This window comes from Poecilia latipinna, unplaced genomic scaffold (genome assembly GCF_001443285.1).
Source record: "Poecilia latipinna isolate Pla-1442-1.1 unplaced genomic scaffold, P_latipinna-1.0 Scaffold257, whole genome shotgun sequence".
Lineage (NCBI taxonomy): Eukaryota > Metazoa > Chordata > Actinopteri > Cyprinodontiformes > Poeciliidae > Poecilia > Poecilia latipinna.
In genome coordinates, this window is record NW_015112873.1 from 275,119 (window position 1) to 289,919 (window position 14,801).

Below are 14,801 nucleotides of genomic sequence, written 5' to 3' on the forward strand. Positions count from 1 at the left end.
AAACATATATATAATCTACTTGACAAAAAAAGGAGCTTGAAAAATGTAACATGCTGAACATTACATGTCATATTTTGTTTTTATTCTCTTCTAAATATTGATTTATATCTGTAGCTAAGACTTAATTATTTCTAGGTAATTTCTGTTTTTATTGTAGTTTTTAATAGATGTATTATATATACATATATATTTTTAACTTTATTTCATTTGGTAAAGTTCCAGCAACTTATTGTTAATTGATAAAAAAGGTATAACTGCATTTAAGTGTGTTAGCATGTATGGTAATCTGTGATTTTCATACAGTGTCTAAAATAATGATGCATGTGCATATTTCTGATGGACGTGGTTTTATCTTTTAAGCGAGTCGGTTGGGTGGCCATCTTTTTTGGTTTTATTTGTCAAGTGCACTTCATCGATGTTGGTTTTAAAAGTGCTATGTAAATGAAGTCTGAGTAAGTGATTAGGATAGTTCAAAGAAAAACATACTTTCTGCTGTATTTAGTAGAAAAGTGCTTCTTGAGCAAAATACACCTTTTTGGGATAGTTTTCTTTATAGAAAAACTAGGAATGTTATGAAGGAAAGTTTAGCTGTTTTGGAACTAAACCTTATTACTGGTATCTGACCCAAGCCTACTGTTCTTTAATTAAATGTCAATTTTGAAACATCGGAGTTGAGTCTTGCAATGTCTTGCACAACTAAAACTTAAGTTTCACATGCATTCTCATGGATTTATTTTCATTGGTCTAATTGTTCAAAAAACACTTTAAACAACAAAGAAAAAGAAGCAAGTAATTGCAATAAGCTAAAAATGACTAAAAAAAAGACTGAAAAAAGGCAAGGGCATTTTACAATTTACATTATTTAATTGCTTTTTATTGTAAAACCAAGGCCTTAAACAGTGTTAAAAAGTTATTAGGCACAGTGTCTTCTAGACAAATTCCAGTATGCACTGGTGGCTTAGTGTACATTTACATGGTATCTGTTTACCTTCTAGAAATCCAGCAGCCTCAATGCCCAGCATTTTGATTCTTGGCTTGTTAAAAGCATATTCAGAAAAGATTTGTACCTGAATATTTACATCATATTGTCGTAATAAAGGATGCCACAATGCAACAAAAAGAAAAAAAAAAAAAGAAAAAAAAAACATATACAGATATTGTCTTATTGTTTAATTGGGAAACGGGAAACGGAAAACATGAAATCTTACAGGAAATCCTGCAGCATTTGAACAATGAACTTGCAACACGATTCACGGACATGTAACAATTTACATTTAAGAAATAAGTTCACATTCCAAAAAGAAATTGGGGAAGTATTTATTTAAATAGATCACTGTCAACACTGAATCTAAAAACCTCCAAAATAAAAGAAATAGTGTGATTTTGAGTCAGGAATATACAAGGGCACCATTGGCTGTGTGTGGTATTTGTAGGGGAGTTACATCATGTCCGTCGCATCACGGAGACATAGTAAGAGTGTTTTTTCTCTTGGAGTCCCGCCGTGGAAATGGCACAAAGCTATTCACCTCCTTGTAGCATAACCCTGTGAGAGAAAAGGGAGGGCAGTTTGGTTTTCTTCTACACAACCAGATTTTTGTTTGCAGAAGAAAATATGTTAAATGCATCCATATTGGCACGTAATTGTCATAACATCATTTTTTAAAAAAGCTTTTATTGTGGCAGCATGCGGAAAACAAAAAACAGAAAGCAAAAATTCATGGATGAATTGAAGTATATTTATTTAATTGCCAATTTTCTCAAAAACAGACCTTGAAGTAGGTTCACCTTGAGCTCAGCTTGTGAAAAGTTTACTGCTGGCAGTTGTTCTGGCTGCTACATTTAAAAACATGACTCTCCAGCTTGAATTTAATTTAGTAAATTAGGATGTTTGCTGCATATTCATTTTTTTAAGCATATCTCATAATATTTATTTCTTAAAGACCAGTGTTTGCTTGTTTTATTTTTAATTTTGTCCACTTACGTCTCCACTCATCTAGGGACATGGTTGCATTGTCGTGGCTGTCGTCGTACGGCGTAGGCTCAGGAAAGTCCTCCGGGTCCCGCAGAATGTCAAAGTACGGGTGCTCCAGAGCGAGCTCAGCAGTGGGCCTCTCATCTCCATCCAGAACCAGCATCTTTTCAAGCAGGTCGATACCTGACATGGACAAAAAACACCGGAAAATACCAAAGTCAAAGCCATCCTACTGAAAAATCATCAAATGCATCAAAGACAAAGGGTTTGATACAAAGATTAAACTGTGTAATGTTAAGGTCACACTATACAACTAATCTAAATTATTGCGCAAAAATACAGACAAGCAACTATGTCAGTTCTGTTACAGAATGGAACATCTCTACTACTGTTCAATCAATCAATAATCTTTATTGTCATTATAGAAACCATGTAATAAAAATAGCATGGACTATAATGAAATTGCGTGATAAATAGAACTAGGAGCCATTTAACCCCCATATGGCTACTGGGTATAAACTGCTCTTCAGCCTGGTTGTCGTTGCTTTAATGCTCCTGTTTCTGCAGCCAGATGGCAGCAATTGGAGCAAATCGTGATCAGGCTGAGAGAAGTGTTTTAAAACGTTCCTGGTTTCCTGAGGCAGTGGGATCTGGAGATCTTCAAGAGAAGGCAGAGAGCAGCTGATGGTCCTCTGGGCAGATTGTATGAGTCTCTGGAGAGTTTTCCTCTGTGCTGCTGTGCAGCTGGAGAACCACAGAGACAACAGCAGATGATGCTTTTAATAGAGCATCGATAGAAGGACACCAGCAGTTTTTGAGAAATATAGTTTCTCAGAAAATAGTCTCTGCTGGGCTTTCTTTGCTAGTTCTGCTGTGTTTACGTCCCAGGTCAGGTTATGATCTCCCAGGAAACTGAAGTTTGATGCCCTCTCCACCCGGTATCCACAGATGTATAGTGGTTGAATTTTTCCTTTTCTGATAAAATCCACTATGATCTCCTTGGTTTTGGCTGTGTTTAGGATTAAATTGTTGTCTGTGCACTACGCTGTCAGTCGCTCCACCTCATTCCTGTGGGAAGACTCGTTCCCCCCTGAGATGAGGCCCACTACAGTTGTGTAGTACAGAAGATGAGGAAGTTCTCGTATTTCAGAGCCAAAATGAAACAAAAATCATAATTTCTTTCCAAAATAACCAAATGAAAAACTGGAGTCTGCTGTTTGAAATGAGCACTTTGAACAGTCTTCATATGAAGTTAAAAATAGATAATTAAATAAACTGTATCAGACAATGATAAATTTGAACTCACCTGTTTCACTGGCTCTGGGAAACAATGTTGAGAAGTCTTTTCTAGGGTGGCGAGGGAGGCTCTTAACGTAACTTCTGGCCTGTTTCAGAGAAGAAATCAACAACAGAAGTCAAGTAACAGGAATGTTAATGTTTCACTTTAATTCCTACATGTTTCTGTTAAAAGGTCATAATCAAGTAAATTCAAAACAAACACATTTATTGTGGATATTCTTTAATCCAGACAAGGTTAAAGCTACACATATAAGGTTAACATATACTATTTTTTTAGAATGACATCTTAGCATGAAATGCTCAAGATCTGTTAAGCTATGCTTGCTGATCATGCTGAGAGCAGGTGGTCGTTTTATTTTTGACAACATGAAAACAATTAATTTGGCAGCTTTAATTAGGAAAAAAAAATGAAATAAAGAATTCTGACTGAAATCATGACTGGCTTTTATAAGCTACGTCAACATACTGAGACTTGTCTCACCTCTGGACTTTCAAGCTTCTGTATAAACTCTTGTCCAGGCACGCCACACACTTTCATGATCTGGGATAGCTGGTCCATGTCTGGTTATTAAGGGGTTACGGTCAAAAAGCCTGGTGCTAATCACTGATGGCTGCAAAACAAGCTCCGGGAATGTGGTTTGAAAAAAACAAAAACAAAAAAAACATGACATATTAATTAAAAACAGGAAAGAGCCCATTTTAATTTCTAACAGGCTCTATAAATCTGTAAAGTACATAGGAAGTAGTAGATGAATCTAAAGTAAAAACAAGTCAGGAAACATGTTGCTCAAATATGTAGTTTGTGGTAATAGTACCTTGTGATCCACTTACTGCCTGATTTACTGTCGTCATCAAATTGACATGTTCCTGCTTGTATCAACCTCTTTAATTACCACACAGTCATAAAATAATAATAAAAAACAGATTAAAAGATGGCGAACATTAAAGGATACAGTCTTTTCCTTTAAAGAGGGTTTTTCCGTTGATCATTTCAGCCATGATGCAACCCACAGACCAAATATCCACTAAAAAAAGGAGGGAAAGAGAAGGAAACATCAGTAACAACCAAAGCAGATACCAAATCTACAGGAAGGTGGAATAAAAATGAGGAAGGTGGCATTTACATGGCACCACTCAGTCCTTATTCACAACAGATAAATGAGGAACAGCTATGGCAGACCGTTTCAACATAATTAGAGATATCTCAAATAGATATTTTGTCTAGACAAAATATAATTAGAGATATCTTAAATTATTTAAAAGTCTAATCATAAAACAATTTGAGAAATCTGGAATGTAAGGGCGGTAAAAGCGGATTTATGTTAAAACGGCCTGCCATAGAAAACCAAATTTATGTTAAAACGGCCTGCCACAGAACATCTGGTGAGTAACACAATCCTAAGGAGGGTGGAAAGCTGCTCTCTGTGCGCCGCAGTGTGTTTTGAACAACCTGCTTCTAAAATTAAAATCATATCCTAGAGAGACAGAGAGTGCGATGACAGACTGCCGGGGCAGATCAATCAGGCTAACAGTAAAAAAAAAAGATCAAAGAAGATGTTTCTAAATCATAAAAATCAATCATAAAAATCAATCATAAAAATGCATTTTAATAACTAATATTCCATATTAGGAACTTGACCCTGGAAAGCAAAGACAAAGCAAAAACACAAGCTTCATGTCAAACAGGAAGTTTGCACGTGACGAGCAAAGGCTCAGAGTTACACAACGGTAAGGCGAGAACAGGAGTACATTAATAATATGTAACAGCTACAGATGTCTTGCCAGTCTGGGTGTAGTGCATCCAGTTCAGAATGACCTCAGGCGCCCGGTACCAACGGGTCACCACGTAGCCCGTCATCTCTGCATCGGTACTGCGAGCCAGCCCAAAGTCCAGGATCTGTACCGGACACCAAAGAAACTGATAACAATCTGCAGCAGGAGCACAAGATGTCTGAACACAACCAGCTCAACCTGCTTCTAAATATCTTGCCTGGTGAAAATCTCACACCTGTGTATTTGTGAAATGGGAGGTAAACAATAAAGGTGGGCGGATCGATCTAAAACACTGATAACATTGATAACATCTTCATCTTGTCAGGTTCCGTTTGAGTCCGCCAAACCATTATTGTGCAGTGCACCAGTCTTGGCTGCGCTCAAAGTTTGGCACAGCCAAGACTGGTGCACTCAAAAGTATTGACCAAAACCTGACAGGTATGACTGAAACACTTAGGCGTGTGTTTAATTCCTGGGAAAGGGGGTGCTACGACTGGGGTCGTAAACTTAATTAAGCAAAGATGCGTGAGCAGGCGCCCGTCCCTGATTGGCTCCCAGAAGATGGCGGTAACGTCCAATTGGCGGCACGCCGGAGGTGACAGATATAAAAGCTGCTGCGGCGGACTTCCTGCCATCCATCCTCAGCTCATCTCAAGCGGCCACACTGTTTGTCTGTCAAAAGCTTTTTCTAAATCTTCTTGGAGTTTGTAGGAGTGAGCTGTTACTTATGTTTGCTTAGTTTCCTCATGTTTTTCTTAATTAGGGAGGTAAGTTTTTGTCATTTGGTTTATTTACTTTCAGATAGGCAAGTTTTGGTTAATATTCAGATGGTTTCCTTTTGTTTACTGTTTTCGGCACTATGGCTCACTCTGAAGCCTTATGCTCCACTTGTTGTAACATCTCATTCAAAAATGCATCTTTTTAAAATAAATAACATTATAAAAAGTTCAACTTTGTCTCTGTTGGCTGCTTGAGATCTGAAGGGGATGGATCCTTCACGTTATGATATGGCCACCACCAGACGGGTTGAAACAGGCAACAATTAAAACTGATTTTCAAGGTTGCCGTCCGTCCAATCTCTCTGAATTTGAGCCTTTTTGCACAAAAACACAGGATAGAAAAATACTTGTGTTAAATACACAAGATTTTCTTTCAGGGTATCAGAGTTAGGGTGGCCAATACGGACGTAGAATTTTATCACAATATTTTGAGGAACTACTGTGATAACGATATAAAGATTATGATTTAAAAAAATATTTATTGTTTGATTTTTTTAGGCAATGCATAGTTTTGCAGTACAGTAACTGCATGGCACAGCATTCATAGCGTCACAAACACAATATTGTTCTTGGCACACATTCTCATCTGAAATAGGCTTCTTCAGGACGCCACTTGATTACAAAGGTGTGATTTATATCACTAAACTTCACAAAGTGACTCCATTTAACCATATTTTCAATTTTACTGATATTTACTGATGCTCTCCTGGAAGAAAAAGTGGAGACACTAGCAAAAATAATGCTCCGGTCTGTTTTATGCAAGTTAACATCAATAACTGAAATCTATCATAACGGATAAATCCAAATTAATGCGGCAGAAAGAAATTTTTCACAATAAATTATAAACAATAATATCAGATTAGGGTCTGAATACAAACACAACCCAGTTTACAGATTCTTATTTGCAAAAATGTTGAAATCAATATATCCCTCTCCTTCCACCTGTGCAGCTTTGTGTTGGTCTGTAACATTAAATCCTAAATCTGAAGTGCTTCAGGACTTGAATGAATACTTTTGAAAGATTCATATTATAAATCTTGTACCTTCAGTTCGCAGTCTTGATTAACAGCCAGGTTTCCAGGCTTAAGATCCTGCAAAATGAAATCAGATGAATGACGGCTAAGTGGGTCACACAGTAATTAACAAGAAATTGCAGTGATTGGACTCCCTCGCTCAGCAAGAGGGGCTTTAACATCTCAGTTCCCGTGGGGCCAACGTGGCTCAGCTGTTTGTTTCAACGCGTCATATAACGAGTGTTTTTCTCCTTTAACACAAGCCTCGTTGAGTGATTCAACTGCAAGCCAAAACACAAAATACTACCAAGCATTTTAATACTGCGGCATCATGTGGTAAGCTGTCACCGGGTGTTGGTAACACCTGAACAGCTTTGGGTCTTAGCAGAGGAACAGCAGGGTCGCACCGGTTTCTGCGCTTAAAACACAGAGAAACCAAACAAATCCCCACGACACCAACCAGACACGATCTGTTAGGTGCACAAACGCAGAAAAAAGAACTACATTGAGATGGAGGAGATGAAGGATCACAGCTGTTCTCATGTTGCACAAGCTGCTCATTTCGGCCCACTGCAAGAACCTTGTGCATGAGTACCGTGTCCAGTGTGTTCCTGTCTTTCAATTTTCTAATTCTATTGCATTTCAAGTTCGTATTCAGTTTCATGTGCTGCTCAAGGCATGTTGAAGTAGCTCTGCTACGTTAGTTCTGATTTGTTGTTTTTGTTAATCATTTCTTTTGGTTGAGACTTGAATGTTTGGACAATTATTCCCTCTGATTTTGAAAGCCGTGCAGCTGGAGCAATTCTTGCTTGTACTTTTTTCTTTTGGATATCTTTTATGATCCATAAACATGGCAACAAGCTATTCAAATTTGATTATTATTATTTTTTTTTTTTACAACCTCGAGTTGATGGGCATCCAACACTCTAGTAACAATAGATCTACAATCCCAGAGGAGTTGAAATGAACACACAATGCAGACAGATCAGGACCAACGAGCAGAGAACAAGGATGGCTCTTCCATCCATCATATTGGAAAAGGACCACATTCTCAACTCTAATGTCTTCAGTCAGAGGCTTCTTTAGATTTGATGCAACACTGACTGCTACTGGAAATCCTCCCTGCTCAGAAACTGCAGATCTGCAGGGACTTTTATGAACAATCGTAACTCATGTTAGCATAGAAAGGTCAGAAAAGGGAAAATATCCAGTGAACAGCGGCTGAATAGATAAATATGTCTTGTTGATATCAGAGGAAAATGGGAATACTGGTTCAAGATAACAAAAACGGCAACAGTAGAACTTTACACTTTACCAGGACTGTCAATAATTTTAGGGGATGCTGGTTTTGGGTTTGTTGAAAATGTTAAAAGATAATTCTGTTAGCAACAAAAAACCACAAACGCTTTCAATTTATGTAAAACATGTTGTGGAAATCGAGATATGACGAAAGATGAGAACACGCTTCTCTAAAATACAGACAATAATGAAACCGGGAAATCTGAAGGCAATCTCTGCAACTGTGAAATCACTCTACAAGCCAGCAGGATGTCTTTCGGTTGGGAAACATTTTATAAACAACATGTGGCATAAACATCCACCCGAAATGAGGTTTGAGTGGCTTCAAAAGCAGAATTAATGACTTTACTTCTGCCTCTTGAAGCCCAGACAGTTTTCTACAGATGAATTAACTAATAGACTCTTATTAATTGGCCTACATTAGGGACAGTCTTGTGGTTTCTCCCTGATGCCTTCTTAAACGTCCCTCTGAGCCATGAGCACTTTGGGTGACCTTCAGTGCTTTTGGATGGCACTTATAGATGGAGAAGATAATGAACTGACTGAAGCAGTAAAGAACAACATACGACTAACCTGCTCTTCCTCTACATACAGACAGTACAGACCCTGGGTGTGGCCTAACAACTCTAGACATGCAGCCAAACATCAGAGGGATTCACTCATCTTACCAGTTGGGGCAGATTTTTTGCTGACTTGTTATTTATTATTTATTAAAATAAAACAACGGCAAAGTGTAGGCAGAAGCAAATCTCTGGAGTCTTTAAAAAAAAAAACAAAAAAAACAACATGTGCAGAGTTCAAATTTCTTTCTTTCAGTGAAAGTTGTGTCGATTGCTTACCCTGTGGATGATTCCTGCCTTGTGAATGTACTGCAGAAGGAGAAGCAGAACCAAAGTTACATTTTTTATTTGTGTATCTAAACTTCAAGCTGTCTTAATGTTTTTTGTTTTTTTTAAATAAATAAAATTCACATCCTTAACATTTTGGGAAAACCCTCACCCTCAGTCCACAGAGCATCTGGTAAACGAGGAACTGGACTTTGTCTTCAGAGAGCTGACCCCTCACCTTTGACAGGTCAGTGTACATGTAAGGCATCACCAGATAGCTGGGGAAAAGATGTGCAGATATAAAAGGGGAAGGATACAGAGAGGTGGGAAGGTGGGAATGCCCTGCTAGCATAGCGCTAAAGCTGTAGCGCTATGCTTTAGCTTAGAGGGGGTCTGAATAAATGTGACTCAACCTCCATTGGAAGATACGCCTGAAAAACTCCTTAAAGAAGTGCAGCATGCTTTTCTATTCAGTCCCACTTATAAGGCTTCGTCATTAATGTCTACCTTTGTATAATTAAACTGTAGTGTGAATACAGCCGGTCAGTAAAGGTGTGTGTCTGTTTTCAGTTCCCCTGAGTCAATGCTTTGTAAAGACAACTTTTGGTGCAATTATAATTGCTTTTACACATCTGAAGAGTTTGCCAATTCTTTTTTGCAAAAATGTTCAAGATCTCTAAAACTGGACAGAGAACATCTGTGGCAACAAGTTTTGCTTTACTTTCTGCCGTCTTATGGTTAGTGCCTTGCATTAACAATAAGTTCTGTTTTTGTCTTATCTGACCGTCCTGCCACTTTTCCATGAAGGTCATATTCTTGAATTACACAACAAATAGTTGGCTATTAGTCATATTATTGTAGCAGCCTTTGACAGATACTTCCACCTGAGCTGTGGATCTCTACAGTTCTTCCAAAGCTACCACGGACCACCTTGGTTTTCAAATGCCTAATTTCTACTGAATGGTACAGTGCATGTCAGTGTGTTACACCAATTAGTCTGTTTCTATTGTAAAAGAGGGACAAACAACAGCAGCATTCCTGGACCCCCTTCAGTCGTAGGTCCATAGAACAACGGTACAGTTAAGGTGGAGGTATGGCCATCAGACAACACCGTTCAGCGATGGGAGATAGAAAGATGTCACTTTTTGAGACAAGCCAGGCGTATTCATGTGTCATGTGTTTGACATCGCACCAGTATGCCATATTGGGGGTTTGGGTTTAACCCCGTCTGGCTACTGAGAGAACAATTGGCAGTGGAAACGCTCTCCCTAATACCATAAAACAGCGCACCGACCCACGCAGTACCGCTCAGTGGAGACGAAGCATAGCAAACAGCTGAGGACTTCAGAGCAGCAAGATTTATATTGGGAACAAATTGCACACAAGTAGAGTTTAGATCAGGGGTGTCAAACTCCAGTCCTCAAGGGCCGCTGTCCTGCAACTTTTAGATGTGCCTCTGCTGCACCACACCTGAAAAGAATAATTAGGTCATTAGCAAGGCTCAGGAGAACCGATCTACACAGGGAGGAGGTAATTAAGCCATTTCATTCCACTGTTTTTTTTACCTGTGGCACATCTAAACACTGCAGGACAGCGGCCCTTGAGGACTGGAGTTTGACACCCCTGGTTTAGATCGAGCTTAAAAAATCCAACCTAACTGGGCCTGAGCCCACAGGCGTCTTCCAGCTCCATCTTGTCGCTTGTTGTAACCATGAGGTGAGTCAAGGTCAAACCGTCCGTAGAGTGGAACTGTACGAGACAGTATTTTCTCAACAGATTAAACAATCTACTCCTCTATTTACACTGTAATAAGTAGATTATCACAACTTCATGTTGCGTATCCTCGTTTGGTTTTCTCTGTGCTGAATGTATTGTAGGCTTAAGAAACTCGCTACAGGAGTCCAAACCTGACCCAACCGTCAGGCAAATAATCCTGGCCCGTTCAGTTCAGACTAGGCCATAAATCTAAACTTTACAAAAAGCTTTATTATTTAGTTGATGTCTGTATATTTTTGGTTGCACTAGGCTATTTTCAGTTGCATCAGAGTATTTGGTGCTGAATCAAAATGCAGAAGTTGAAATTAATCCTTTTTGATTCGTCTCGTTCCTCCATTGTGTGCCTCTAAGGGAATTATTTTAGCGATAGTTAAATTTACGATGAAAGGATCATTTTAAGAACACACTTTCGTCCACATGAGCATGCCTTCCCTGGAAAGCGAGACCCAAAGTATGTTTTACAAGCTACTCCAGATGCCTCAACTACTACAGAAATATGTTGCAGCAAGTCAGTCAAAGTAATTTGGAACAGTCCTGCCTAGGCCTGTCACAGCAAACAATAAGTAAATTAATCGCATAATAAATGTAAGCAAGCTCAGTAATTTCCATTTGCATGATTTATCGTTTTTTTTTTCTTTTCTCTCTTTTTACCAAAAACTGGGTGATAAAAGTCTTCAGTCTGGCGTTTTGGGCTCAACTAGCCCTTTTTTTTTTTTTTTTTGAAGGATAATTTTGTTTACAGAGATTTCAAAATTAATTTTATTTGTTGTTTCTGTTGTTTTGTTTATGCATTTTGGATATTTAAGACATCTTCCAGTTCCAGTGTTAAACGTTCATTTTAAACTTTAAAGTTTATTAATCTTTGAGAATGCGTTCTTGCATTATTATCACATTACCATTTTATTACTTGAAAATGCTCTCCAAACAACAATACTGCAGTTTATCGCAATAATTTCTGGGACAAAGACAAAAGCTGCTGCCTGCTTCTCATAACCGACAACTGCTGCCTGTTCCCAGGGCCTCAGGTGCTCTGAGCTCCTCATATGTTGTAAGTCGATGTCAGAGCGGTAAAAAGTACTCACAAGTCCTGGAAATTGTCCAAGCTGCAGGCAGGTGTAAACACATCCTGGAGTCCTATTACCTGCATGGAATGAGAGCTGGATGAAGCAAGTGATTTATTTACTGGAAGACTTTCATTTTGAGAAACCACACACACACACACACACACACACACACACACACACACACACACACACACACACACACACACACACACACACACACACACACATCTGTAGTGTGTTGTAATATCATCTCCTCACATTCACATGTTTCATGTGTTTGAGCAGCCGGAGCTCCCTGTACGCCCTCTTAGCAAAGATCTCCGACTGAAAGGGCCTGTGGAGCTTCTTGATGGCCACTTTCTCTTTACTCTTGTCGTTTATTGCCGAGCTGTGGGAGGAAGAAGATGAAGTACATCAGCAACAACACGTCATTAGCTCGGTGCTAAGCCTGCGCGGGTTTCACTACGGAGGGGAGAAGCCAGAGCAGGGGGGGAATGAAAGGATGAGTAGCCTTGAGGTTTTGCCCTTCGACAGGATTAGCATCTAGGCACAAAGAATGACTGGTGGTCTGCTGTTTTTCTTTTTTTCTTTTTTTTTTTTTCAGTGAGGCTCAGCGAGGAAATGTTTGGCAACTTTTGATGTGCACGCTTGCAGTGATCTGCAGGGCACCAATATGTGGGAGGAGAGGCTTGTTAGATTATTTGGAGCCGCATGCACTAACACACACCACACAAATCGCTCATGCTTAGTGCTGTTTTCAGGCGTGACGCACCGGTACAGGATTTTACAGTCGCTTACAGTACGTGTGCAGCAGCTTATGCATGTCACCGTAGGTCTGCAGGAAGTACAGTACCTCATACTGCTCATTTAATGAAGGGTACCATCTCTACGATCTCTTTGCTTTACTGTTTCCATAATGAGAGTTTAGACAAGATGTACTGCTTGGGGAAATTAGAGGTAAAGGTGGGAGAGCTCATGACGTTTGTATTAAAATTCAGCCCTTTTTAACTTCCACTTTGTTCTGTTTAGCAGCCTGATGCATTGTTTTTTCACTTGTAAAGCTCATTGATTTTCACAGCAGGTGAAGGATCACAACTTAAATATAAACTATTTGGCTGAAATTTGACACACAGCTGACTAGAACTGCACTATATGTGTTTTTTCAAGAAGCCAATTGGAAAAAGAAATGATGTCAAACACATTGTGTTTTTTTTTTTCTGAAAGAAAGTCAACATGTTTTTCAAAGTGGATCTAATTTAGATAAACTACTGATTAATCATAAGTGGAATGTGGTTTCATTTTAGTCTTTATTCCAATATCTTATGATGATTATTTTAACAATGACAACTGAGTAAATCTAATGTTTGTTGTTTTATGTTTTCATCTCTGATTTAATTTTTATGTTTAAGTGTATTTTCATGAATTATGAGAAGTGCTTTTACATCAACTTGCCATACTCTAGTTATCAGTCTAAGTATTATGATTCAGAATCAAATAAAATATACAATTAGTTATTTTAATCAAGGAACCGATGATCTCAAAGGAACTGGAAGAATTAGTTGAATAATGTTGTACAGTTATACTGATAGAGGGATGAAATTGTCCCGTTATGGGGTTGAATTTAAAGCAACCTAAGCAGTAAAAAAAATTGTATAAATGTTTGGGATTTCATGCATAAGGTGGGCAGACACATTTTCTTGGAGGTTCAAAGAGTCCTTCAATAGATGCAGTGTTCAAAAACACAATTTTTGTGGTATATTTTTAAGTAACCATAGACCCAAAAAGGCACCGAATTCAGAGAATCTTGTATGTTGCGCCATTTTAACCGTAGGAATAATTGTTGCTCTCTTGCAAAAAAAGCTATTATGTTTTGGAATTTTGTTTTAAGCTACATTGCAGACATAATAAACATTACAAACAGCAATATCTTTGCTCGTGGTTGTCATAGTGACTCCTGCCTGTCTACAATATAATCCATTATATTGTCAAAGCTTTCAAACCTTTTAGAATATAAATGTAAAGCAATAGAGTACATTAGCATTAAAAATCAATAGAGTGCATGAGGAATGCTCCATGAATCCAGTACAGTCACCATATTTGCCTCAGCATACTTTTCTCATCTGCATGACTTAATGGTTTTATAATGAAGTAACATAAAACAAAATAAGACACCCGCACATTAATTCAGGCCATCTTTAATCCATACATTATCCGTACGTCCTTCACCACTGTGCGTTCAAACACATTTTGACCTGAAAGGCAGGTGTCTATGTCAGAAAGTTATTTTTTCTTCTTCTTTTTGATAGGAAGTGGTAGAAGCTTCTATCCTGCCTACGTAAGTGTTTTGGCTGTGTCGTCAGGGTAGACAGACATTAGTGTTGTACAGGATATCACCCCAGGCCCACCACACGCCGCTTGCAGCTGCTGTAGGCATCGTCAGAAACTGAACATCGTGTATACACCGATTCAACAGCTACACACACACACACACACACACACACACCTCCACAAGCCACTCACCACACTGTACCGTACGCCCCAGTTCCTATCTGCTTCAGCCGCGTGTATTTCTCCGGGACTTCCCACGCCGTGCTGTTGATTTCCTCACGGTAGAAATGTCCCCGAGCCTCCATGATGAGAAAGAACAGGCGAAGCTAAGGAAAACTTCTGCTCCCTGCCTCCTCCGCCTCCTGTTTCGCCTGTCACTCGCTCAGGGGAGGAAAGCGAAAACACCAACAAGTTAGAGATGTCATTACCTTGTTCCGGTTGTGGAGTTTCAAAATAAAATAGCCAAATTGTTACTGTAGATGTAAAAACGGACCAGTTTTGTTTTCCAGAATATCATCCAGATGCCAAAATTATCTGATGACTAGCCGTCTCTCTTAACATCCACTTTAGGAATTTAACTGAAGTTTTTTGGTCTTTCAAAATAAAATTTGGACTTTGTTAGCCAAAATCATTGTGAAGTTGATGTTTCCAATTTGGAAGAATAAAAAAAT

At 38.8% G+C, this 14,801-nt stretch overlaps 1 protein-coding gene across 1 annotated transcript; it reads right to left on the bottom strand.

Annotated features, from left to right (window-relative positions):
* Positions 1 to 852: 852 nt before the first annotated feature.
* Positions 853 to 14,550, bottom strand: mapk13 (mitogen-activated protein kinase 13). Its single transcript, XM_015033113.1, has 12 exons — positions 14,323 to 14,550; positions 12,061 to 12,190; positions 11,821 to 11,879; positions 9,135 to 9,240; positions 8,975 to 9,004; positions 6,867 to 6,914; positions 5,054 to 5,168; positions 4,225 to 4,296; positions 3,753 to 3,832; positions 3,279 to 3,357; positions 1,982 to 2,155; positions 853 to 1,543 (listed from the first exon to the last, which is right to left on the bottom strand). Exons 1-12 carry the CDS (start codon positions 14,433 to 14,435, stop codon positions 1,458 to 1,460), a joined length of 1,092 nt encoding a protein of 363 aa, XP_014888599.1. The 5' UTR covers positions 14,436 to 14,550; the 3' UTR covers positions 853 to 1,457.
* Positions 14,551 to 14,801: the final 251 nt, after the last annotated feature.

Coding starts and splice junctions, on each gene's coding strand:
- mapk13 (XM_015033113.1), bottom strand. CDS start 14,435: ATGGAGGCTCGGGGACATTTCTACCGTGAGGAAATCAACAGCACGGCG. Junction 11,880..12,060: donor AACACATGAAACATGTGAAT/GTGAGGAGATGA, acceptor CATTCCATGCAG/GTAATAGGACTCCAGGATGT. Junction 4,297..5,053: donor GATGCACTACACCCAGACTG/GCAAGACATCTG, acceptor TCCTTTTTTTAG/TGGATATTTGGTCTGTGGGT.